Source organism: Durio zibethinus, chromosome 6 (assembly GCF_047325235.1).
Source record: "Durio zibethinus cultivar Kanyao isolate XHJ-2024 chromosome 6, ASM4732523v1, whole genome shotgun sequence".
NCBI lineage: Eukaryota > Viridiplantae > Streptophyta > Magnoliopsida > Malvales > Malvaceae > Durio > Durio zibethinus.
This window is the reverse complement of record NC_143167.1, coordinates 29,110,091-29,136,400: the sequence shown is the minus strand read 5'-3', so window position 1 is coordinate 29,136,400 and position 26,310 is coordinate 29,110,091. Positions and strand designations below refer to the sequence as shown.

The 26,310-nt window shown below is 29.7% G+C and overlaps 3 protein-coding genes across 6 annotated transcripts; 2 read left to right on the top strand and 1 right to left on the bottom strand.

Annotated features, from left to right (window-relative positions):
- The first annotated feature begins 425 nt into the window (after nt 1–425).
- LOC111286698 (26S proteasome regulatory subunit 8 homolog A-like) lies at nt 426–5,363 on the top strand. Its single transcript, XM_022876828.2, has 9 exons — nt 426–827; nt 1,781–1,878; nt 2,086–2,310; nt 2,460–2,522; nt 2,631–2,794; nt 3,144–3,300; nt 3,412–3,510; nt 4,127–4,237; nt 5,018–5,363. The coding sequence occupies exons 1-9, from the start codon at nt 632–634 to the stop codon at nt 5,156–5,158; spliced, it is 1,254 nt and encodes a 417-aa protein (XP_022732563.1). The 5' UTR covers nt 426–631; the 3' UTR covers nt 5,159–5,363.
- Nucleotides 5,364–11,744: 6,381 nt separating this feature from the next.
- LOC111285431 (EG45-like domain containing protein) lies at nt 11,745–12,627 on the top strand. The gene is made up of 3 exons (XM_022874884.2): nt 11,745–11,905; nt 12,056–12,356; nt 12,466–12,627. Exons 1-3 carry the CDS (start codon nt 11,800–11,802, stop codon nt 12,470–12,472), a joined length of 414 nt encoding a protein of 137 aa, XP_022730619.2. The 5' UTR covers nt 11,745–11,799; the 3' UTR covers nt 12,473–12,627.
- A 3,797-nt stretch (nt 12,628–16,424) lies between these two features.
- On the bottom strand, nt 16,425–22,426 carry LOC111285327 (potassium channel AKT1-like). 4 transcript variants are annotated; one of them, XM_022874721.2, is made up of 11 exons: nt 22,033–22,426; nt 20,462–20,827; nt 20,324–20,381; nt 19,915–20,235; nt 19,494–19,739; nt 19,304–19,402; nt 19,107–19,139; nt 18,837–19,022; nt 18,417–18,611; nt 18,240–18,315; nt 16,425–17,571 (listed from the first exon to the last, which is right to left on the bottom strand). In XM_022874721.2, the coding sequence occupies exons 1-11, from the start codon at nt 22,221–22,223 to the stop codon at nt 16,679–16,681; spliced, it is 2,664 nt and encodes an 887-aa protein (XP_022730456.2). In that variant the 5' UTR covers nt 22,224–22,426; the 3' UTR covers nt 16,425–16,678. The 4 variants fall into 4 exon arrangements, with proteins under 4 accessions (XP_022730456.2, XP_089618727.1, XP_089618726.1 ...); XM_089762601.1 differs by having other exon boundaries at nt 21,847–22,372; XM_089762600.1 differs by having other exon boundaries at nt 20,462–20,656; nt 22,033–22,370.
- Between the last annotated feature and the right edge of the window lie 3,884 nt (nt 22,427–26,310).

Sequence of the window (26,310 nt, the reverse complement as noted above, 5' to 3'; positions counted from 1 at the left end):
TGGCATATTTGCGATAAAAACTTCCCACAACATTATTATTCTTAGTATATTATCTCAAAATTTTAAAATGTAATTAAGAAGTTGGATTTTGTAAGCTAAAAGAGTAATTGAGTTCTAAATGTAATTTAAAGCTCAACAAATAAATGGAAAATCTTAAATCATTGAAAAAAATAAAATAAAATAAAATAAAATCAATCATTGCATACTTTTTGTTTGAGATCTTGATCCTTGATCAGAATGCTTGATAAAAAAAAACTAGAAAAAATAAGGAGATTAAGAGTTGTTTTCTAAAAGAAAATTGGTTAAAGTAAACAAAAGTAATTAGGCGTCATTTATTTAATTTGTTGTAATTAGGTATTTTTTTGGAAGTTTTTAATTTTTAGATTTGAATGTATTTATTAGAAAAAGAAAAGCCCAACTCATCTACCCATCACGGCCACAAGCCCATGAACTTTTTTTTTTTATTTTTTTTTTAATTTCACCGAGATCTGGGAGGCTTGAATGAAGCAAAACAAAAACTAGATTTTAATTGAAATCCAAATCAGAACTTGTTGTTAAAGAAAGCCCCTTCTACAAAATCCCTGAATGCGATTGTCGAATCCAAAAGCAAGAACCTAAGAAGCAGCACTCAATGGCCACGGTGGGTATCGAGAGGAAGCAGCCGGCTTCGGCGGAAGAGATGTGCACCGCCAAGAGCGGGTTCAAGCAAGGGGAAGGCCTCCGGCAATACTATCTCCAACACATCCACGAGCTCCAACTCAATCATCGCCAAAAAAGCCACAATCTCAACCGTCTCGAAGCCCAACGCAATGAGCTCAATTCTCGAGGTCCTTTAACCCTGATATTTTTTTGTTTACCTCCATTTATTGTCTTAATTTCTTTTTCTTTTTTAGATGGGTTGATTGAGATTGTCGATTGGGATTAGTGTTTTTTTTTTTTTTTTTTAATTTTAGGGGAAGTTGTTAACTTGGTGTTTGGACCTGTGAGAAAATAGTGATATCTAGTTGAATAGGTTAGCAAGAGAAGAGGGAGTTTATTGGTTTAGTAATTTGTAGAGCTTAAGGTGGTGATTACACCTGCTGGTTAGTTTTGGAGTTGCGTTGTATTAGCTGATAAAAAGTAGTAAAACACAGGATTATATTGAGCTGGGAGGTTCGGTTGGCTTTGTTCTAGATCTGAGAGAACTTTTCCGTTGATGCAATGTAAGTAAATTGGAAAATTTAGTATATGTTTTAATTCAACACCACCTGGAAAGGTCTTAACTAAAAGTTAATCGTAGATTATGCAAAATATTGATTGAAGTTTGACGGCACCAAATTTTGCAAGTAAATAGTGTAGCCAGAAGTCGTAATTTGATATTGTTGAGAAAATGTTCATTGAAATATCCATTATCTTTGTCTGTTATGGTTAGAAACTGTGTAGTTTGAAATGGAATGGCCATGTTGGTGATTGTCTATTCTGTGTAATAATCTTCTCTTTTTATTGCCATCTACTTTGTTGTTTACGTGTTTAGCATTCTTTTGATTGGAAGGGGGAATGTGGTTTATATGAACGTCATTGCATTTTTACTTGGATGGTGCATCTAATACATCTGACCATATTGTCCATTGGTTATGGGGCCCTTTCTTTATGATAGCTTCTAAACATATCCATGTATGGAGCCTTTATTTTTAGGGAAGAAGAATTTTTTTTAAGAGAATGCTATCTTTATTTTTTTGGTGCTTTCAATCTTTTAGTCTGTTTCTTATGTCAGTTCTTATTATGTTTGCATATCCTATAGTGAGAATGCTTAGAGAAGAGCTGCAGCTGCTTCAGGAGCCTGGATCCTATGTTGGTGAGGTTGTGAAAGTTATGGGTAAAAACAAAGTTTTAGTCAAGGTGCGTGATCTTTCTATTCCTTGTTAGTTGTTAGTCTCCCTTTAACTTTTCAAATGGGAATAACATCTTTTTACTGACTGAAATTTTGTATCATATAAGCTATTTAAAACTGTGGATAATTATTTTCTTTTTCAGCTATCCATGCCGTCATGTATAGAGTGTGTGTTTCAATCTTACTCTTCTGTTATTTTATAATTCCTTCTCCAGGTTCATCCAGAAGGAAAATATGTTGTTGATATTGATAAGAATATTGATATCACAAAAATTACCCCATCAACAAGAGTTGCTCTTCGAAATGACAGCTATGTTCTCCATCTGATCTTACCAAGCAAAGTAGATCCCTTGGTTAATCTTATGAAAGTTGAAAAAGTTCCAGATTCTACGTATGACATGATTGGTGGTCTTGACCAACAAATTAAAGAGATAAAAGAGGTATACTCTTGTACATCCTTAATTTGTTAATTTATGGCTTATCACTTTTTGGTTTTTCCTTTATGTATTATGGTTCTCCATTATTAATCCCAATATTTGGCTGCAGATTGATTTAATTCTTTTAACCTGCTGTGTGGTAAAACTTGCAGGTCATAGAACTTCCAATTAAACATCCCGAATTGTTTGAAAGTCTTGGAATAGCTCAGCCAAAGGTATTATCATGCTACCAAGTCATAACTTTTTGTTGATGATTTTTTCCATTATTAATCCCATATGATTGCATTGTAAGACTACATCTTGCTCTCTGTCATAATTTATAGGGCGTCCTGCTGTATGGACCACCTGGTACTGGGAAAACTCTATTGGCTAGAGCTGTGGCCCATCATACTGATTGTACTTTTATCAGGGTTTCTGGTTCTGAACTAGTTCAGAAATACATTGGAGAGGGCTCTCGAATGGTTAGAGAACTTTTTGTTATGGCCAGGTTTGTTCTTCTTCCTCTCTTGTTGTCCTTAACTTCAACAAATGCCAATGTAAAACATGTTATACACAATGGCAAGGTAAAACTCTTTCTAAACATCACCGATATATAAATTTGATTTCAAAGCCCTTTCTATTTTTGAGTGTGATGAAGATAATAATCTTTTTATGTTTGATAGTTACTTGTCATCTGGAATTATTCATTAACCAATAGCCAGATCTTCTGTATTCTGAAACACAAAGTAGAAGAGCTGCTTATGTCAGATTTTCTACCATGCTGTTATATTTTTGCTTTGTATTTCTTATTTTACTGAAGTCATTCCTTCCTCTGTTTTTCTCATCTCTCTTTCCAGGGAGCATGCTCCATCTATCATATTTATGGATGAGATAGACAGTATTGGATCTGCTCGAATGGAATCTGGAAGTGGCAATAGTGACAGTGAGGTGCAGAGGACCATGTTGGAACTTCTCAACCAGCTAGATGGATTTGAAGCATCTAACAAGATAAAGGTATTAATTACTTCACAGAAATACTAATGCAATAAAAGAGGGCGCCCATCTTATAGTTTTTATACAGTTATTTTTATTGCTATTTACCTACTTTGATGTATTGGGGAACAGGTTCTTATGGCCACAAATCGGATTGATATCTTGGATCAAGCTCTTCTTAGGCCAGGACGAATTGACAGGAAGATTGAATTTCCAAATCCTAATGAGGAGGTACATGCCATTTGGTGTTGTTATTGTTATGTTCCTGCAAGCATTTTAGTACTGTTCATTTTTTTCATGTTAGGGCCATATAAAGCCACTCCCTCATTGCCACCCTGTTTCTCTATATTTTTAAAGGAAAAAGATAGGCTTTGAAATGAAAATATTTCACTCTCATGAATTCATTTTTTTGATATTGCATCATTGATCGTGTTTTTGTATCAAGGTTGGATTAGTGCATTGTAAACTTATTTTATGGTAACTCTCTCTGGTGGAGAAAGTAGGAATTATTTTCATATTGTCAAATTTGGTGATTGCTGGCTTGTTTGATATGTGAATCTTTTATTATGCTGTAGCTACTGTAATGAACTGCTACTATCCAGTAGAATGTTCTTCTGTCATTTCAGACTTTGTTTATAAAAGCAAAAATTTTCAGAAAGGCAGTTGTTCGGTTCTTTTGCCATTGTGATCAACCCTTTTTGGGTATTTTGAAGAACCTGCAGTAAATAGAGCAATCATATAATGGTAGTGTTTTGCTGCTACAGTTGTACCAGAATTTCTGTTCATAGAGGGCATGCGTTGTGATGATATACATAGGTGCTTATATTGTCTATTCAATTGTATGCAGTCTCGTCTAGACATCTTAAAAATACATTCCAGAAGAATGAATTTGATGCGGGGGATTGATCTAAAGAAGATTGCAGAGAAGATGAACGGTGCTTCTGGTGCAGAGCTTAAGGTATGTTTGCAGATAATTAATTGATTTGTGTATTGGCAAAAAAAAAAAAAAATTGTGTCTGTTTTGTGGATAAAGAGATACTATTCTTCCAATTGGAATATGATTGGTAAGCTGTGAATAGTGTCTTTTCTTTTAGATCCTTAACCCGCTCCCTCACTTACTCCAACCTCCTAAGCAAAGAGAGAGAGAGAGAGAGATGATTCTTTTGAAGATTGTTATGTTTCAAGCTTTGCTAATTTTGAAATCTATTTTCTGTCATGTTTAAAGGTTATATATTGTTGCACTAGAAGCCTTGGATGATGCTCGTAATTAATGCTTTTAACAAAAAAACAAGAAAAGAAAAGATCCTTGGTCCAAGCCTTTTTGATATTAATTGCATGGATTTTTTTGCATAATTTGATATCTCATTATGTATGCTGAGGTATTTCCAACAACATCTACAAGGTTTATGATGATTGTTAACAAATGTTAAGAACTAATTGAAAATGTTTTCTGTACATAAGTTGGTTAATGCAAACCTACTTTTACAAGAATATAGGCTTGTGATTTATGGAATGCATCTTATCATTCTGGCTTTGCTTGGTAGAAAAGACGGAAAGAGGTGAGGATGAAAAACTTGTTAATCTAATGGTTAAAATTCATAACCACTTTCTTACTTTGTATTTTAACCATTAGATTAATAAGTTTTTTATCGTAACTCTATTTCACCCTTCCTATCTAGCAAAGCCTTTAGCTGTGTGTGTTTGTGCTTGTTTCAACAAACTCCTTTCTTTTTTGAAGGCGGTATGCACAGAAGCAGGAATGTTTGCATTGAGGGAAAGGCGAGTGCATGTAACACAAGAAGATTTTGAGATGGCGGTGGCGAAGGTGATGAAGAAGGAGACCGAGAAAAACATGTCCTTACGGAAGCTGTGGAAGTGATTATGTTTTATTTATTGTGCCTTCTGCGTTTTGAGCAAAATGGAACATTTAAACCAGATTTATATAGTAACATTGACAATGTATGGAGTATTAGCGCAACAGGCTTTTTGGCCTCTTTGTTACCGTACGGCTACTTTCTTGACAAAGGCAATCTTTCAAATCCTAACATTAATAAAATAAAAGGGATGAATGATTGTTATATATACATATATAGTGTATTTTTGGATGAAAAGTGATTGTTATATTTTGAGCACAGTTTTAGTTCTGATTCGATAAGGATGAGATTTTTACTAGGCTTATGTGTTAGGAACGTGGGGTTTAGCCCCATGGTTTTGACTAGTCAAAGGTTGTGGGTCTTTTGTTTTAGGTTATCTAAAAGAGTCATATATTAAAAGAAAAGTGAGGGCTATCTTTTAGGCATGAAAGAGTGTTGCGTCGAGAGCTGATAATAGAAAAGAAAAGTCAAGATAGAGAGAAAAAAGATAAAAAGAAAAGTCAAGATAGAGAGACAAAAAGATAAAAAGGAGAGTTGATTGAATGAAAATTTATTCGTGATTTGATTAAGTTAAATTTTTATTAGTTGATTTATGATTTAATATTTTATATTTTAAATAATGGATATCGGATTTGAAGTTTTTTAAGAATAAATTTATAATTTATTTGTTAAGTTATTTTTTTATTGAAATTTTTTAATTATTTTTTTAGTTATTGATCAATTTTAATTTTAATTAAAGATAAATTTTATATATTCATTATTTGATAGTAGAGATTTTTCTTATGATTTGTGATTTTTTCACTTTACGAAAAGTTTTTCACATCAATTTTGATGTGTTTTATTTTTTTTACATTGTTAATTGTTAATTGTTAATTGTTGTTTATTACTATAAATTTATTGCGATATATTACTTTTACATTGTGTTTGTCATTTCAAGTCCAACAAGTGATATTAAAGTAAATGTTATTTTTTAGACATTAATATAAAAGCAACTTAAGATAGAAGTAAATTTTATTGGAGATCATGAATGGTGATATAGGTTTGGTTAGAAAATTAACAATATTAAATTATTTAATTTGAAAACCTATGTGGAGGATTATTTATATTGTAAAGATTTATATAAGTCGGTATTAGGTGATTCGACTAAACCAGATACGAAAAATGAAAGTTGGAAGAAGTTAGGCAAAATGACACTGGCTACAATAAAAAAAGGGTTAATATCAGTGTGTTTCATCATGTAATGCAGGAGATAAATGCCTACATTATTTGAGAAAAATTGACAGTATTGTATAAGAGAAAAAATGCATGAATAAAGTTATGCTTGTTAAAAAGTTTGTAACTTTACAATATAAGAATGAACAATCGGTTACAGAGTATTTAAGTGATTTTTTAGATATATTTAATCGGATGACTACTATGAAGTTTAAGATGGATGATGAAATGAAGGCGTTATTTTTTAAAGTTCATTGTCAGACAATTGGAATACTCTAGTTGTGACTGTTCTTAATTCAGCTCTTGATTACAATGTGACATTAGAGATGGTAAATGATAGTATGCTTAATGAATAAGTAAGACAAAAAGATTTAGACCTTAAGAATCAAGCTCTGGTCACATAGAATTGAGGTAAAAATATCGACAAAGGTTAGAACTCAAAAGGTCGTAATAAATACAAATATAAATTCAAGTCCAAAGATAAAATGCATTATGGTAAAGCAAGTTATATAAAACAATACTACAAAATCTTGAAACAATAGCAGAATATGAGAAAGGCAAAAGCTCAGATGATGGTAATGTTACAGCAATGAATTCAGATAGTGATTCAGTTATTTTGATTTATACACATGGTGATTGTACATGTTGGTGATTTTGGCATTGAGTGGATAGTTAATACAGAGCAGTATATCATTGTGTTCCTAAGAAGAAATTGTTTACAACTTACAAAGCAAGAGACTTTGGTTACACCAAGATAGAAAACAAAAGTGTCTTATAGATTGTTGAAATTGATGATATTATTGTACAAACTAGTACGAGCTATATGTTAACTTTAAGGGATGTTAGACATATTTCGGATATAAGAATAAATTTACTTGCTATTAATATCCTTGATAAGGAAGAATATGATAGTCAATAAGAAAATGGATAGTGAAAACTTTTCAAAAGATCTATGGTAGTTGCAAGGGAAAAATTATGTTGCATAATGTACAAGACATTGATGCAATTGAATTGCAACAAGATAAATATCGTTGAGGATGATGCTTCAATAAACTTATAGTATAAGAAGCTGGCACATATAAACGAGAAAAGGTTATAAAGTTTAGCAAGATAGTCTTTCATTACCTTAACCAAATATATGTTTTTCGATTTATATGATCATTATTTGTTTGGCAAATGTCATAGAGTTTCTTTTTGTTAGCATTCTTAGAGAAAAGAAAATATATTAGAATTAATTCATTTTAATGTATGTGGTTCCATTAAGGTTAAGTCATTGAAAGATAGTAGGTATTTTATTAACTTTATTGATTATACTTAACATAAGACTTGGGTGTATATGTTGAAAAATAAAAATCAAGTATTGCGATATTTTTAGAAATTTCATGCCTTAGTGAAAAAGATGACAGAGTTGCTCTTAAAGTGTATTTAGATTGATAATGGTGAATAATACACATCCAAAGACTTTGAAGAATACTATTCAAAGTATATGATCATGCATAAGATGATAGAACCTAGAACACTGTAACATAATAATGTAGCTGAAAGGATGAATCGCACCATTATAGAAAAAGTCATATGTTAAGACTGGCAAAACTACCATAGCCATTATGGGGTAAAGTAGCCAACATAACTTGTTATTTGCTTAAAAGATTATTGTCAATTTTTTTTTATCTTTGACATTCTAGAAAAAGTGTGGATAAAAAAAGATGCTTCATACTCTCACTTGAAAGTTTTTGGATGTAAAGCATTCATGCATATGTTAAAATAGCAAAGATTAAAGCTTGACAGTAAAGTTACACAATATGTATTTGTAGGATATGATGTTAATGAATTTGACTACAGGGTATGAGAACCAGTAAAGAGAAAGATAGTTAAAAGTAGAGATGTGTTTTTCTTTCATGAAAAAAAAATCATAACAGACCTTGAAAAAAATAAGAAGATTACACGAGTTACTGTTAAGTGTAATGTCTTAACATCGACAAGATTCCACTGAAAAAAAACCATAGATGGTGATAATGAGCAAGAGAAAAAACTTAAGGATATAAATGAGCCAACTACAGTTAGTGATAAATCAGATGTAATCAGTTTTGAGTAAGGAAAGCAATCCTCATTACCTGAGTGTGTTGAGTAGAGTGAGCAATCTCTTTCACCAAAAAGTGTTGAGTAAGGGGAGCTACTTTTGAAATCAGATAGTGTAGAGTCTTAACCTAAGAGATCTACCAGAGAGCACAGGCTATCCACCAAGTATCCAAGTTCATATTTTATTTTAATTACCAGTGAGAGAGAGCAAAAAAACTTTCAAAATGTGCAGACTACTTTGAATAGAGAGCATTAATTAAAAGCAATGAAAAAAAATAGAGTCGTTATAAAAAATGGTACATATGATCTTGTTAAACTTTCGAAAGGAAAGAGGTTGTTGAAGAATAAATGGATGTTCAAGTTAAAAAAATATGATGACAAACTAGTGAGGTATAAAGCTCAATTGGTGATGAAAGGTTTTTCTTAAAAACTTGACATCAATTTTAATGAGATCTTCTTTCCAATTATGAAGATGAGTTTCAATCGAGTGGTACTAAGATTAGCAGCTAGTTTGAATCTTGAGTTAAAGCAACTTGATGTTAAGATTATATTCTTGCATGGTGACTTATAAGAGAACTTACATGGATCAACTTGAGGGTTTTGAATTAAAAGGAAAAAAACACTTAGTTTGTAAACTGAAGAAAAACTTGTATGGCTTGAAACAATCTTTGCGACAATGGTGCAAAATGTTTGATTTTTTTATGGTGAGTCATAGCTATAAAAGAACGACAACAAATCTTTATATGTATGTCAAAAATTTTTTTGATGGTAACTTCATTATTTTCTTATTATATGTTGATGATATATTAATTATGGGATAATATGCTAGTATGGTTTGCAAGTTAAAAAAATAATTGTCTAAGTCTTTTAACATGAAAGATTTATCTCTAATAAAATAGATTCTCGATATAGATATTATTTGAGATAGGAGAGCTAAAAAGCTATGGTTATCACAAAAAAAAATGCTGAACGGGTGCTTGGTAGATTTAACATACAACATGCTAAATCAGTTAGCAATCCACTTGTCAATCATTTCATCTGAGTAAAAAATCTTATCCAGTGACTAAGGGAGTGCAACTAGCTATGTCTAGTATTCTTTATTCTTTTGTAGTCAATTTTTTGATGTATTTTATGATTTACACATGGCTGACATTACTCATGCAGTTGGTGTAGTGACCAAATTTTTTTCTAATTTGAGAAAGGTTCATTGAGAAGAAATAAAATGAATTTTTAAATACTTGAGGGGCATTTCAAAAATGTGCTTGAGTTATGGAGTTTCACAACTAGTTCTAGAAAGGTTTACTGATGCTGACATGGTAGATGATTTGATGGTAAAAAATCTACTTTAGGGTATTTGTTCACTTTACAAGATGAGCTATATCTTAATAATTTAAGTTACAGAAGTGTGTTGCTTTGTCAACTATGAAGGCTGCGTATATTATAGCAACCAAAGTAGATAAATAAATGCTTTGGTTAAAATGTTTTTTTCTTGAATTAGGGTTGAATCGAAAAGAGTATATGGTATTTTGTGATAGCAAAAGTACTTTAGATTTGAGTAAGAATGTCATGTACCATGTTAGAACAAATTACATTGATGTTAGATATCACTAGTTACATTTAGTGATTGAAAAATAACAGATGTAGTTGAAGAAAATCCATAATGATGAGAATACAACAGATATATTGATCAAGATACTTTTTTAAAAAAAGTTTGAGCTTTGCAGTAACTTGACCGAAATGGATTCCTTGACTAAGGTAAATTTTAAATAAAACTGCTATAATGATGTATCTCTTCCTAATGGGACTAAAGGGAGAGATCGTTATGAACGTGGGATCTAGCCCCATGATTTTGACTATTCAAAAGCTATGGGCCTTGTGTTTTAGGCTACCTTAAGAGAGCCATATGTATTAAATAAAAATTAGGGGTTATCTTTTTGGTGTGAAAGAGTGTCGCGTTGAAAGCCGAGAAGGGAAAAGAAAAACCAGAAAGATAGAGATAAAAGGGAGAAAAGAAAAGTTAGTTGAACGGAAGTTGATTTGTAATCCAATTTAGTTAAAATTTTATCAACAAGTTCATTATTCAGTGTTTTACATTTTACATGTTGGAAATTTGATTTGAAACTCTCTAAAAATAAATTCATGGTATATTTATTGAGTCACTTATTTAATAAAATTTCTTTAATTATCTTTTTAGTTGTTAATTAACTCTAATTTTAATTATAAGAAAACTTTGTATATACATTATTTAACAATAAAATTTTTTCTAAACTGAAAAATTTTTCAAGTAAATTTTGATATGATTTTTTTTATATTATTAATTATTAATTATTATCTATTACTATAAATTTATTATAATATATTATTTTTATATTATTATATTTATCACTTCGGACACAAGATTGCAAGGGTGACTGAGGAAATGATAATTTATCAGCAGGTAACCATGGTTGGGTCAGTGGTCTAAATCCACCATACAAATTATTAAATTCTCAAGGCAACGCCTGCAGTTTCTGCACTGATTCTAAGATACATTGAAGAGTCTTTAGGTGGGTTATTGTAACATAAATGACTCTCAACTGACTATTGCTCTCTCACTTTGGCAGGTCAGCTCGCCCTACACATCACTTCCTCTTTAACATTGCAAGACAATGCAACAACCTCTGCTATCCCCTCGTCCTTGTGCTTTTCGTATAACCGATCTCCCCGGTGCAAGGCGATAATGAATCAGTTTGAATTTTTTAATAATACATAAAATTATAAATTTTTAAAATTTAAATTTAAATGAAAATTTTGTATGAGGTTATTTAAATTAAATTTTATTGATTTGATTTGATATATTAATTTTTTAAATTTTAAATTTTTATATATTATTTTAATATAATTTTTAATATATTTAAATAAATTTAAATATAAAATATATACAAAATAATAAAAATATATGATACAATTTTTTTCTATTTTTTAAATCTTTTTTTTAATTTAATTTAAATTTAATATGTATTTACTATTTAAATTTAATCCCAACCGATAAAAAAATCCAAATCAATTCAAATCAAATCAATTTTTGATTTTTTCGATTTTTTTTTCCTTAGCCGTAGTATGGGGTACATCAAACTGTTTTTAGATTGATTCTTGCGTTTCCGCGTGATGAGTTGGCCTTGATTTGACGATTCCTAGCCAATCAAGCCAGGATCCGTCACTTTCAACATTCTCTTTCTCCCTCGGTATAATCCAAGTTGTTCCAATTAAAATTTATTTAGACTTTTATCAAGTTGACTTGAACGGAAATTATACTATTATTATATACATACAATATTTTTCCTTTATCCCTCCTTTACTCGTTTTCTTTGCGAATATGCGGATCCTTCAATTCCTGTCATATTTCCTTATTGTTTCCCAGTTTTTCCATTTCTCCCATGCTGATGTTGACACTGCTGCCCAGTACAGCCCCCCATATTTACGTGGGTACCCATCTTTATTTACATCAAGTTTAAGCTTTGGAAACTAATAAGTATAACCTTGAAAAATCTACTTCAATTTCAATGTTTTCACTCCGAACTTTCTTTTTGTTTATTTTTTCCTTTGTGGATTGGGATATGTTTTATGTGCAGCGACGGCGTGCTATGGTGATGATCAGAGCCAGTTTCCATCAAGCAATTTGTTCGCAGCAGCTGGAGATGGGATATGGGACAATGGAGCATCATGCGGAAGACAATACCTGGTGAGGTGCATCAGTGCTTCACAGCCTGGGACTTGTGCTCCTGACCAGACTATCCAGGTCAAGATTGTTGATTATGCTCCTACTGCACTGTCTTCATCTTCAGCTCAATCCGCCACCATTGTCCTATCCGAGACTGCGTTTGGTGCAGTTGCCAATATAGCTGTTGACTCCATCAACATAGAATTCCAACAGTAAGTAATTTCATCTTCTTAATATCATGCATTTACTCTCATTAATTGTTAATTTCCTTTCCTTTTTCCACATATTCAAAGTACGAAGCTTTTTTGATTCTTCATGCAGGGTCTAAGTCTCTCAGAAATTCGATATCCCGCCCTGCACTCAAGGAAGAGGAAAGAAGAAACATGATCTCTAAATCTTTATGGATACTATTTTCTGCCTATCATGTTTAAACGGAACACTATATGATTGGTTGTTTGAGAATGAGATTCTTTTCTTTTGTCATTTTCTTTTCATTATTACATGCTTATACCATTTGATTTCCATTTCATTCGTCCACGTCAATGTTTGTACGCATTTTGAAAAAAAAAAAAAGGGAGCTTTCTTTCCTTATGGTTTCGCTGTCATGGCTCTTTCGCGTGTGCTTCTTGCCTTTGGAAGCTTCCGCAATTCAACTTGACATTTTTTTGCGTAAAATTTACCTCAAAACCTTCACCCCAACGGTAAGCAAAGGCTCCTATCAGGGAAATGTTATATTCCTTCTTGCTTAACTTGTTGAGTTAATTTCTTTGTTTTCCTTTTGTCGGCAGATATAGAGAAGGGATTAAATGAAAAAAATTTTAATTTTACATATTTTATAAATTTATATTTGATGCACATTAATTTATAAATTTTAAATAGCATAAATAAATTAAATAATACCATTTCATTAATATAAAATTTTAATTAAAAAATTATTAACAAAATAATATCATATGATTCACTTATAATATATAAAATTTATATACTAATTATACATAAAAATAAATTATATATTCGTAGAGAGGAATTTAGACCTTAATTAAGCAGTTTTATAGTTAATCAAAATTGAAAATGGGAAATTTATTTAATTTTTTCAATTATTTAGTCACGCACATTTGTCGTGACTTACTGTTAGTATATATTAGAAGTGAAAGAGAGAAGCCGTCCATGTGATAAATGATAAGTATATATTTTAATTCCTATATATGTGTCCATTAATTGAACACAAAAGGACACACGTCCATAGAAAAAACACCATTAAAATGGAATTTTCTTTTCCGGAGGAACGATAATGAAGTTCATGCATGCATCCAGAAACAACAATCTCAATTTAAAAAAAAAGAAAAGAAAAGGAAATTTGGACCCGTTTCTCGTAGGAAAGACCAAACTACTCATCATTTATAAATTAAAAACTAATGCATGCATGTAAAAAATCCATGGAAAATTTTCTTCTAAATCAAATTAAAACATTTTGGGACTAAAGAATTCGCCCTTTCTACCAAAGTAAGAGATTTTTAACTTAAAAAATGAAGGGTCAAATACAATCCAAGGTACACAACATTTGTTTTTGTAGTCTCCTCGCCGCCCTCTCAATTTTAAACTAATATGATTGAAAAAATGGCAAGTTAAAAAAGGATCCCAACATTTGACTTACACTTAGATTTGGTAAAGAAGGAAAAAAAAAAAAAAAAAAGGAACAAACGAAGAAAAGATCTAATCTAATGATTGAGCATATTATTTCGTACTCAATATAACTTTTTCCTTCCTAAATTTTTTATTAAACACTATTGTTAGTGTAATATTTAGAATTATGATGTTTTAATTAAAATAATATTTAAAATTACGATAAGCGATAGTAATTGTGAGATTTTTTTTTTATATAAATAAGATACTGTTGTATAAATTTTTTTAATAAAAAATTTCTCATCTTGTAACAGGAATCTTAATGATTTATACATGAACTTTTACTCAAAAAAAAAAAAAAAAAAAAGAGATTCCTATGCTCCTTTCCGATTATGACAATTAGGAAGGTCTCCTAGATAATCTTGTAATTTTTTTCTTAGTAGAAAAAGATTCACGTGGTGAAATTTATAAATTTTTTATTAAAAACAATTAAATTAAAATTAAAAAATTTTATCATATATATAAAATCTATAAAAATTTAAATATATTTATTAAATAAATATTTTTAATAAAAATTTAATAAAAATTTTATTATTAAATAAATATTAATCAGATTTAAATAATTTTTTATACTATTAATATTCTTATTAAATTTAATCAATCTATCGATTTAAATTTTTTATTAAATTTTTTATTTATTAATTTTTAATAAGTACTCCCGTGATCTTCGCCTATAATATTTTATATAAGTTTTGCCAATTGCCGTGAGCTTTTTTGATTGACATAAAGTCTTTTTCGTCTCCAATTGCCCTTTTTTGGGTGCATGACAATTGTATAACACGACCTACCACTTTATATATATATATATATATATATATATTAATTTGTCCAAAAAAAATCCTCGTTTCTGTAGGCGGAAAATGAGAAAAAAAAATGCAAAGAGTGTTATTTTTTTTATTGAATCAAAGTATTTTTAGATTTTGCCATCAATCATATATGATCTGGTAGAATGATACATCTTTAATTTTTGTAATAAAGATTCTATTCTAATAATTTTAAATAAAAAATATTTTTAGATATAATTTACGAAAAATATATTTAAGATTTCGCTTGGAAAAAAGGATGAACATTTTGTTTCTATTAAATATTTTGAAGATATGCAGAAAGTGTAATGGGCAGACTGAGACGACATATGGGCCCTTCAAAACCCGGCGACTTAAAAAAGGTGAAAGTAAAGTTAGCTGGTAGTCAACACGGAGCACATAGAGATTGGACCACTTTTGTGATTTATGGCTTTTAATTAGAGTGGGGAAAAAATGAAAATTAATTTAAATTTGTAGCATTAAATTCTATTTGAATTTTTTATTTAATTTAAATTAAGATCCAATATTAAATATATATTAAAATTGGATCAAATTTTGAATAAAAATAAAAAATAAAAAATGGACAATCAAATTATATATTAAATTTTTATAAAATAAAATAATTATATTATATTTAAATCTGTTTAATATATTAAAAATGTATTAAAATAATATATAAAATAAATTTAAAAAAGTGATGAATCAAATTGATAAAATTAAACTCAATTAATTTAATTAAAATATTAATTTAAATTTAAATTTATCATATAATATATTATCTAAAAAATTTAAATCAATTTGATTCTAATCATTATTACTTTTAATTTAACTCTCATACTGTTTCGGGAAACAGCATGTATATGAATCAATCATGGTAAGTAATTTATAATTTTTTATGCTATTCTTATATCCTTTTCAAAACCATTTGGATTATTTATTTATCAGCTATGTAATTTATAAAATTTTATAAAAAAAATTAAATATTGACATATATTTATTAAATTTCATACGTATACTTGATTGAAGGGAAAATTTCAAAACTACCCTTCAAAACATCCTTAAAAAATTATTTTGACGTTTGACCCCTCTTGTTTCAAAACGAGCCCTTTAGATCTTTAATCATCCAATGCGGCTAGTCGACCGTTAATCAACAATTAATCAATAATTGCTTACAAATACGAAAAAAGATAATTACTCTTAATTAAAAATTAAAAATAATCGTATAATGATAAAAATAAATTTTGTAATTAATAATGATGAAAATTTTTTATTGAAGTTTATCAACTCATAAGTAAATAAAAAATAAATATTAGAAAAAAATGAAAGAAATAAATGAGTTAATTAAAAATATTTCATTAACAATTAAAAAGCTGATAAATTTGAAGTGAAAAATATAAATAAAATAATAATTATCATTATTATTATTAAATTGGAAGGGAAAGAGAATGAAATATAAAATGAAAAAGAATTAAAAAATTATATCGAATTTAACTAATGAATTATAATCTTAACTAATTTCTTTCTTTTTTTTTTTCTTTTCATAATTTGGATCTCTTTTATCTTCTTTTAATTTAACTTATGGCCGGGCCCAAAGTTGCCCATACCGAAACCCATGATCCATTTACCAAATCCATGTACTAGCCCAACACCAGGTACTTACTTTTTGTATATGATTCAAAACCATTATTAGTTCATCAAACCTGCCGGAATAATTAAAAATTGATTTCAGTTGATTTTACATATTATTATCTAACTCCTCGACTAATTAATAATAAATAAATTAAAAAAACCTAATGAAAAATGAAAAAACAAATTAAAAAAAAAAGTAACAAGTTAATTAATATTACACCTTTACAATTTATAAAGATTATTTAATGCACGTGGCCAGGATAAGCGCAGCTTTTTTTTTTTTTTTGGTGGATTTGATATTGTAAAAAAAAAAAAAAAGGTAAAAAGTAGTGATCCACCTCCATCTCAGAATCTTATACTGGATTGTGGCACTTTAATTTTAAAGAAAAAAAAGTTAGCAAAGTGCACCTATTCATGCTCTAAGAGAACCCATTGCAATAGGGGTTTTGGCTTTTAGTTTCTTGTTGCATTTGACCATGACTAACAAAAACAATATGGTCACCATCTCTAATCACCTCGATATCATCAATTTCAGCTCCTTCTTTGCTCACCACCTTAGCAGCAAAGATCCCAAACTTCTTAGCACCAATGTCAAGTAACATCTGAAAGCTACCTGGAAGTAGAACAAGCTTCCCGGTGGTTTCTCCCTTTTCTGGACAACTAATTACCACTCTAGCTGGAGAGTTAACAACAGAATCCTTGACGCCCTTGGGCTGATGAACTGACAGTAGTTTTTGTTTCTCCACATTGTGTGCAGCTGACATTATACCAAATAAAGAATTATGGAAGTTACTAGTCCTACGCCTTGGACGGGATTGGCTCCAGGATCCATCTGTGCCATCCCGGGCTGCAGGACGGATTACTGGTTCACTTGTGAACCTCCCAAGGTAGCGTGTCTCCTGCTTCTCGGGAATAGACATAATTGATTGAGTTTTCATCTCTTTACTTGATTCGAATATCGTCTTTATTTCTTCATGTCCTTGTTGCTCAGCTAGATCCCTTGGGGTCCAGCTTTGGACATTAGGTTTGTCAATGTCAGCACCTTGCTTCAAAAGGAATTTGACTATTTCAGTGTTACCTTCACAAACTGCAACGTGAAGAGCTGTGTCTCCATTGTGCCTAGGACGTGTGACATCGCCCTCATGACGAACAATTTCCTTGAGCAAGTTTAAGTCGTTCTGCTCAGCAGCAGTGCACGCAAAGTGACCTACATCTCCAGCATTGATGTTTGCCCCGTTTTCCTTTAGCAGTTTAGCCACGTTATTATGGCCAGCTAACATTGCCTCCCATAGTGGTACACTTCCTTCTGAGTCTGCATGATATAAAATTAAATAAATCAGAGAAGTCCTGCTATGGGATTTTAGAATATGATTGATGAGGATCAAGACAGGTTTGAACCAAATAAATAAACAAATAGAATTATATGAAATATAAAACATGAATTCACAAATCCATACACTCATAAACACAGACATGTTACAGAACTGGAAAGTCGACTATAAAAAGTCTTGACATGATGATTTTGTTTGACATCTTTAGGCTAATTGTTTAGATAAAACGTGCCGACCATCTTATCCAAGACATTTTAAATAATTTCCGGACAATTGTTTAAATAAAGACCATCTTATCCGACCATCTTTTACCGTCACAGACGGATATCTGACCATAAGATGTCAACAGTAGTCCATTAAAGACTTGCTCGGGATAAGAGTATAAGATTGTCAACAATATATACTATATTATTAGCATGATTTCTTCTTCATAGTAAGAAAATATTTGACTAAAAAATTGATGATGATATCAAATAGTTGCTGGCCAATATTACAACCAGAAGAGCAAATAGAGAAGAAAAAAAGTATTTCTAGCGGACATTATAAAACAAAGTAAAACTTTTGTTGACACTGAATTTGAAGAGAGAAGAGGAGATGGCATTAAAAAAATCATGATCAACTGTTTTAAACAAAAAGGCTTGGAGAATACCTTTACAGTTAGGATCTGCACCGAAATCCAATAAGAGAAGAACGCAGTTCTCACTTCCATTCGATGCAGCTATATGCTAATTTTATACAAAACAAACACAAAAAAGTTAAAGATTAGCACCACCGTCATGAGAACTTAGGGTCCTGGCCAAACCAAAAGCTAAAGAATTTCACAAACCAGAGCTGTTCTTCCATTGTTGTCAGACTCATTAGGATCCAGCCCCCTTTTCAGTAGCTGATGCAACAACAAGTCATCTCCCCTGAGTGTGGCAAAGCAAAGATTGAGAGGTAGGTCCATTCTCCCACGAGCCAGCATGTTCTCTATCTCAGTTAAAACTATTTCCATAGTTGGGTCATTCATGTCTTTTAAATGCTGCCCCAAAAAGGAATTCCAAGAGTTCAGAATATGTAAAAACTTATTCCACAATTTTTGGTGATTTTCTTCGGCATTTTTCATCTTAATTGTCCATCTAAAAATTTAGAATGCAACAATCTTTTGATAATTTACTGTGTAGACTGTGAACTAACAACGAGGTTGAAAGGATTTTGATGGATTATATTAGTAGCTAGGTTATATTGTTAAGTACAGCATGCATACCTGAAGGAGATTATTCATGATTATAGTCCCATCTCCAACATTGGCCTGAATAATATTAAGGAATGTTGTACGGTTTAGCCGCAGTAACTGGCACAATCGTTTTGTGCGTACTGTAAAAAGCTGCGGCCTATAACAGAGTACTCCTATCTCTCCACAGAGATCACCTCTTTTTGCCTCTCCAACAACCTGAAACCAGGTGGCATTTAATTCAGTTAGCATCCATTCATGATTATTGATTGATAAGCCCAGTGTTTGAGTGATACAATTTACCTGTTCAACTCCATTTTTGCGAACCAATAGATCCTGAGAAGCAATACAAAATATTAGGGACCACTTTGAGAAAAATTTAAAATCAGATAACATACACAACAACAATCAACAAGTAAACTACAGGATCTAGATAGTAAAATTTCAGACGAGCCATTCATTGCACAACGAGAATTTTGAACAAGAAAGAATGTTTTTACCACAGCACCAGTAACAAGGATGTAGAAATCCGTAGGTGCTTCATTCTGCAGGATGACATCTTCTTTTGGAGGAAAATATTCAGCTTTCATCTCTGAGACCTTCACATTTATTTTCAAAGATATATAAAGATTCCACATAACTAAACAAGAGCATTTAATACAAAAGCTTAACATGTTTCTAGTGGATTACCAGCTGAAAAAGCAAGTCATTAGAAACCCCACGAAACAAGTACACCTTATCCACAAGAACGTAGAAAAGATAATGTGAAATGCTTGACCGGATGGCTTTAGGAAGGGAATCAAGAGTCTCTTGCTGCTGCAGCCCCTCTGAATCAGTCCTGAACTTTAGACATAAATGTGCAAGCATCTGATCTTGTAGGCTAGGAGGCAATTGGTTTCTTTGAGCAAAACTTGAAGCAGCTTGAATTGTATCCCTCTGAGAGTCAAACCCACAAACAAGGAAAGATTATCAAAGATAAATCTAAAACTGGTGCAAATCGAAAGCAGAATTAAGGAAACACAAAAGTTGAAAACCCAAACCCCAAAGCAAATAAATAAATTAATTAATTAATATAGTTGATTAGCCCGACAAACAATAAGAATTCACTCACAAATCTTCTAGTTCTGCTGGTTCCATGGACAACCAAGTTTGTCATGTTACCAATCAAATATGCAGTCAATCCGAGGTTGAAGAGCATGTAAAAAATATCAAATATCATCTCCCTAGTATTCACAGGATGCAAATCCCCATAGCCAACAGTAGTCAGAGTAGTGATAGACCAGTACATGGATGTCACATATCGAATTGACAAACTCTGTTCAAGGAAATTGTCTCCAAGAGATGATCCAATCCATGTTCTTCCAGGATCATGATATCGTGCAGCAATTAGATAATAGAAACATCCAGCACAATGAACAGCAAAAAGTGTAACCTACAAAAACCAGCAAAAAGTAATGAATGCTTCATTAACAGAAAAAAAATTCAGGTAAACAGTCCCATTTCTTTTTAGTGATACTCACACAAATAAGTTTTGCACATCGAACCCAAAAGTAGTTGTAGTTCTTGTCTTTCTCCATTCTGTTGAAAGCAACAATAAGTCATGCCAAACGCTTGGACTACATCGCAATTGCAATTATCCAAGTTAAAAGGTCTTGTACCTGGAAAACAAGGCACTAACTCTGCGGAGACGCCAAAGGCGAAGCATATTGAATAAGCCATATGAGCGCAACGGCTTAGGGGAGATCTTCTGAGCAAGTTCGGATGGTATGGTGGATATAATGTCAAAAGCCAACCAGGAACTGCCATACTTCCAAGCAATCTTCTTTCGATCATCAATGAGTAGGTAGGTAGTTCTATCAAGGTATGCAACAAAGAAGGTGAGAACAATGTCCAGGGCAAAGAATCCATTAACAACATTATCAGTAATGGATAGTGGTGACTCCGGTTTTTTAAGGAATCCAAATTCAAATGGTGAAACCCAAGCAGTATAGACGACCAGAATAACCAGAAAAGTCTCCCACACCCTGCAAGAATCAATTTAATTATATAAATTTCAGTCAACTTTTATTCCATAAACCATTCAAGTTCTTTCTATCATAAGTACCAACCAATCACAAACAACTCAAATTGCAAGTATGGGAGACACGAGATTGGAACTAATTTAAAAGGATAAAAAATAAGGAACACCACCACCACCAGCAGACCCCAACCCAAAAGGCATTGTACAAGTCAAAATTTTCTATGGATTTCAACACGCCAAGCCCCTCAAATTTGATTTTAAAATCTTTCTTTTGGAGCAAAAAGGAAAATTTTCTTTAAACATGAAGGAAGAGGTTAGCAGAAAAAGCAAAAACATATACGATAGAAACTTCAAAGTGATTTTCTTAGGAGTCAACCCTCAGATTCACAGACCTTCAACCAAGAACTGCTTCAGTCTGTGTTAAGACAATTCAACAAGCACATTTTGAATACAAATCCATCATTCTAAGGCACAAAAAACAATTTTCAGCCAAATAATTGTTTTGATATTCCTTTATAACAACAAAGCTGTTCACCACAGAATCAACCTTAAGTTCTTAAAACAAATAAAAAAAAAAAACAGAGATGGACTTAAAGAAACAAATTAACAGAACAAAGTGGTGAGGGTAATACTAGTAAAATTTTTCAACCATTGTTCTGATCTCAGACTAGTTCTTTTCCATATACCCCAACAAGTATAACAAAACATAATGAAACAACAAAATAATAAGAATAATAATGATAAAAACAAAACAAACGCAAAAAGAAAACAGAAACGAAAGTCAAATACCAAAAGGAAATAAAATAGAAAAAAAAACCCGAAAAAGGAACAAGTTTTGCAATCCTAAAGAATGGCATTAATGTGAAATCAGCTTTATAGTCATATGGAATACTGACAACAGAAAACTATCCTTGCTTTTCTTGCTAAAGAAAAACTGTAAACTGAAGTAAATAACAAGTTAATATTAAAGAATATAAAAAAAAGGACAATATTTAATTCATTTTTTTCCAAAACAATACTCACGAGATTCAATGGCGTGATTTTGCCAATACCCTCCTCGTTTAAAAGAAAAGGAATTTATTATACACATTGATGACAAATCATGGTCCCCCAATAATAGACGCTTAAGTCAGCATCTATAAGAAAGAAGAAGAAGAAGAACCCAGAGTTCAAGAACAAGAAAAAAAGCAAGGCCTTGTTATTATTGACCTGTAACGACGATCATAAGGAGAAACAATGAATCCCCTGAGCTTGACTCTACGGTTACTTCTGGCTCCAAGTGAAGGAAGTATACCAGTGGAAAGACTGTAATGGCTACTTTCTCTTGAGAGATGCTCTATCTCTTCTTGACCACACACTGAAACCCGAAGCATGCCTCTGTTTCTTATCAGACTATCCATCCCTTCAATAGCCTCTCTTTCGCCAGACTTCTCCTTCGAAAACGCTCGCTCTTCTACCCTTTATATAAGTATATATATATACGCGCAAAAGCCTCACACCTTTTTTTCTCGTTTGGGGTTTTCCCTCTCTTACATGAAAGCCTTGTTTTGGGCCGTTTGTTCTCGTTTTCCTTCGCTTTTTTTATAGTTGGTTTCTGTCCTGCCAGACTCGTTAAGAAGATTCAATTCCAAATTCTTATTACCAAAAAAAAATAAATTTTTTTGACAAATTTGCCCCTATTTAATGTTACTCTTTGTCATATCCCTATTTTGGTCCTCGCCGAGATTTTCGTTACAACGGTCTTGAACTATATTCTTTTATTTATTTGCTTATGTAATATAGTATTATTAAAAAATTATTTAATATATTGTGAGTAAAATTTTTAACTTATATAAATAAGATTAATAAGATTATATATGTCTTAATTTTTTAAAATTATTATATAAAATTAAAAAATTTCTTTTATAAATAGTTTTTCTTATAATTATTACTATAGGCAATTATATATAATAATATCTTTAATTTTGTGTAATATAATAGTATATCTTAAATGAAAAAAACTTAGTCCATACTATACCAAAAAAATCAATGACTTGAAAGTTCATAATATTCAATTCAAATATTTTCACTTTTATGGAAAAACTGATATAAATATAAAAAAATTGAGGAACAAATTAGAATTAAATTTTTATTAATAAAAAATTTATTTTTATTTATTATAAAATAAAAGATATTTTAATCTTTTTATATAAAAATATGAACGAGAAAAAAAAATCAATTCAAAAGATTATTACAAAAGTGAAAAATTTTAAATATTTAAAAATTTAACAATTGATGGATTTAAATAATTAGAATCTAGTTATAGTCAAGTAATTTTCAATAGATTTGTTTTGGATTTAAATAAAAAAAGAAAAAACTAAATATTTAAAACTTATTTTTTAAATGTTCAAGAACCGAAACGGAATAAAAAACTCTGCGCCCCGTGAACCAGGGTACAACAGTAGAAAGCGTATGTTTACGTAGATTTTTTTTGGCCTTTGGGACGTAGCATGGGGGAGAAGAGAAACTTCCTCCCTCTTAAAGTTATTCAAATCAATGCGCGTGGACACCGCATTCAGTATACTTCGTGGTAAGTCTCAAAGTTTCACGTGAAAAGGAAAATTCAACTCAGCCGATCATATGTTGTAAATGCAGAGTTAATACTAAATATTTTGGTTTAATTGATTAAAATTTATTTTTTTATGAAAAAATTTTAGATTTAAATTTTATTGATGATCATTGAAATTATTTTAATTACATAATTAAAAGTTATTTGTGTAAAATCGTTAAATATAATATATTTTATTTTGATTTAAAAAATTAAAAAATTTATTTATTTTAATTTTTTTTTTAAATGCTGAGTTAATTTCAATACGTAGGATATAGAAGAGATATAGTGTTTTCTATTTTTATTTGTAAAATTTTATATTATATTTATTTTTATATTTGATAGATATTTTAAATTTATTTTTATTTTTTTATCATGTGTATTTAATAAATACGGATAATTCTTATACTCACAATTTTTTAAAACAATAAAAATCAAGATTTATAATTTTAGTTTTTTATTTTTATCTTATATATTTAAGTAATTTTTTTTATAAATATATATATTAATATATATTTTTTAACAAAAAATATGAATTATAATTAATTTAAAATAAAATGATATATTATTTAATAAAAATTTTATTTACTAAATATATAAAATATTTATGTAAGATATAAATGTGAGACGGGTATTTTATTATTTATCCTTATTCTTGTACTTAATAAAATTTTAAAATCATATCAATTCCTATATTTATAATATAATATCTATTTTTATTCCTATTTTGGTAAAAAAATCAAAATTTTTATTAAGTATAAATAAGATTGATATTCATATTTTAAAATCTCTAATAGCCGAATCTTAGGGGAAAATATGCTAAAGATCTTAGTAGAATTTTACATTTTTCTCATATATATATCAATCAATTAATTCTCTCGATATTGTTTTTTAATGAGATTAGATTACATAAATCAAAATTTCCCCAAAAAATACATAATAAATTTATGAATAAAAAAGGGTTTTTAATCTTGTGATTACAATTAAAATTGATTATAGCATTATTAAATTAATAACTCATTGATGAAATAAATCCCACCATCCCATCTCTTATCTCCTATTCAATGAATTAAAAAGTTTATATTCATTATTTCATTAGCTAAGACCATTGAAACTTTAATGACAAAATAATAATAACAAATGTCTCATAATTTTGATTCTTTACTGCATATATTTTTTAATTCAAATTGTTAATTTTTTTTAAAAATTTAAATGATTTAAAAATATATACTTGTAATACTTTTTTTTTTTTCAGATTGGAGGACGGAAATGCCACAAAATTTATTAAAATAACAAATTGACAATTTTTTTTATCAATCACCAAGCCCTATATATAAGACAAGAAGTATTCATTTATTTATTTTTTCAAATTATTTTCAAACATATCCTTCTAACATCTTTTAAATTTTGATTGCATTCCAATGGCTGCTGCATGAACGCTCAATAATATTTATCTATATTATTTTTTAGAATACTCATTAGGAATGTATGAAAGTTAAGCCAGTAATTAATTTTATATTATTTTAAAAGTTAAATATTAAAGAGTTATTGAACTTTATTACTTTATTTATATAAATTCTTATATTTTATTATACTCAAATAAGTTATTATTCTTTAATTTGTATTTAAGTATACTCTAATTTCAAATAAAAAATTAATTTTTATTAAAATTTTATTTAGGTATAACTTAAAAGATAAAAAATTATTTGAATAAAAATTAAAATTTAAGAATTTATTCAGATACAAAATAAAAATTAAGAATTTATTTTAATGCAATAAAAATATAGAAATTTATTCAGAGATTATTATTATTATTATTATTATTATTATTATTATAGCCCAAAATCTTTGATTGAGTTGATGTTGAATAAAAAATACCAATTTAGTTGAAGAATAAATAAAAAAAAATAAACTTATTTTAACAAATAATATAAAGTTAACATATTTATGTCTTCTCACTTAAAAAAACAATTATCTACTTTAAAAAATTATCCACCTTTTTTCATATATAATCTCTTCTAAAATACAACTTTCTATATGTATACATATATATATATATATATATATATATATATATATATACACACTCTTTTCACACACACACACACGTAATGTGTCAAATTCTAGTGTGTGTATATATATATATATATATCTATAATCTATTAATTTTGTAAAATTGTAATTATTTTTGTACTTTTGGTAAAGTTTTGTAAAATTTGTGATGATAGGGGATTTGATGATGGACAGTGGACCCCTCTCCTGAATCCTCATCACGCCAAGGACAAGGAAAGGAGTAAACTCTAATTAAAATTTGCTTTTAACATTGACTACTTCTTATGTTTTCCTCCAAAAAGAAAATTTTTAGAGTTGAAATTCCCTCCAAATGCATTTTACATGTATAAATAATAGCAGTAAGCACCACTTTCGTATGTATATGAATTATTATTATTATATTATCCTATACACTAACGTATAAAAATGCTTTTAGTTAGTGTTAGAGTAACTGATAAAAAGATTTAGATGCTTACCACATTTCCATGTGAGTTTAAACAAACAAATTATATAATTAAGCTATTAAATATCTAATTATATATGGGGAATCAATTTAATAAAATTCAGTCTGAAGTTTTTCACTGCAATTTCTTTTTGTTTTAAATTTTTTGGATACCTTTTTCACTGCAAATTCTTATACTAATGTTTCGTATACTTCCAATGTTTTAAAAAATGACTTTCTCGTCGAACCAAAATCTAAAGTTGAAACTAAAATGAAAACTTTTTAAATATATTTTGCAAAATTATATTCACAACATGTATTAATTATCAAAATTATTATAAAGTGGTCCTCCAAATTAATGTCAATGTGACACACAATAAGTTTTGTTATGAAACCCATATTGCTT

Excerpts from the sequence above, each read along its gene's own strand:
- LOC111286698 (XM_022876828.2), top strand. The coding sequence starts at position 632 with ATGGCCACGGTGGGTATCGAGAGGAAGCAGCCGGCTTCGGCGGAAGAG. Across the intron at positions 2,523-2,630 it reads TTGGAATAGCTCAGCCAAAG|GGCGTCCTGCTGTATGGACC; the intron begins GTATTATCATGC and ends CATAATTTATAG. Across the intron at positions 3,301-3,411 it reads AAGCATCTAACAAGATAAAG|GTTCTTATGGCCACAAATCG; the intron begins GTATTAATTACT and ends ATTGGGGAACAG.
- LOC111285431 (XM_022874884.2), top strand. The coding sequence starts at position 11,800 with ATGCGGATCCTTCAATTCCTGTCATATTTCCTTATTGTTTCCCAGTTT. Across the intron at positions 11,906-12,055 it reads GTACAGCCCCCCATATTTAC|CGACGGCGTGCTATGGTGAT; the intron begins GTGGGTACCCAT and ends TTTTATGTGCAG.
- LOC111285327 (XM_022874721.2), bottom strand. The coding sequence starts at position 22,223 with ATGGATAGTCTGATAAGAAACAGAGGCATGCTTCGGGTTTCAGTGTGT. Across the intron at positions 20,828-22,032 it reads CCTTATGATCGTCGTTACAG|GGTGTGGGAGACTTTTCTGG; the intron begins GTCAATAATAAC and ends TGATTCTTGCAG. Across the intron at positions 17,572-18,239 it reads TGCAGATCCTAACTGTAAAG|ACTCAGAAGGAAGTGTACCA; the intron begins GTATTCTCCAAG and ends TATATCATGCAG.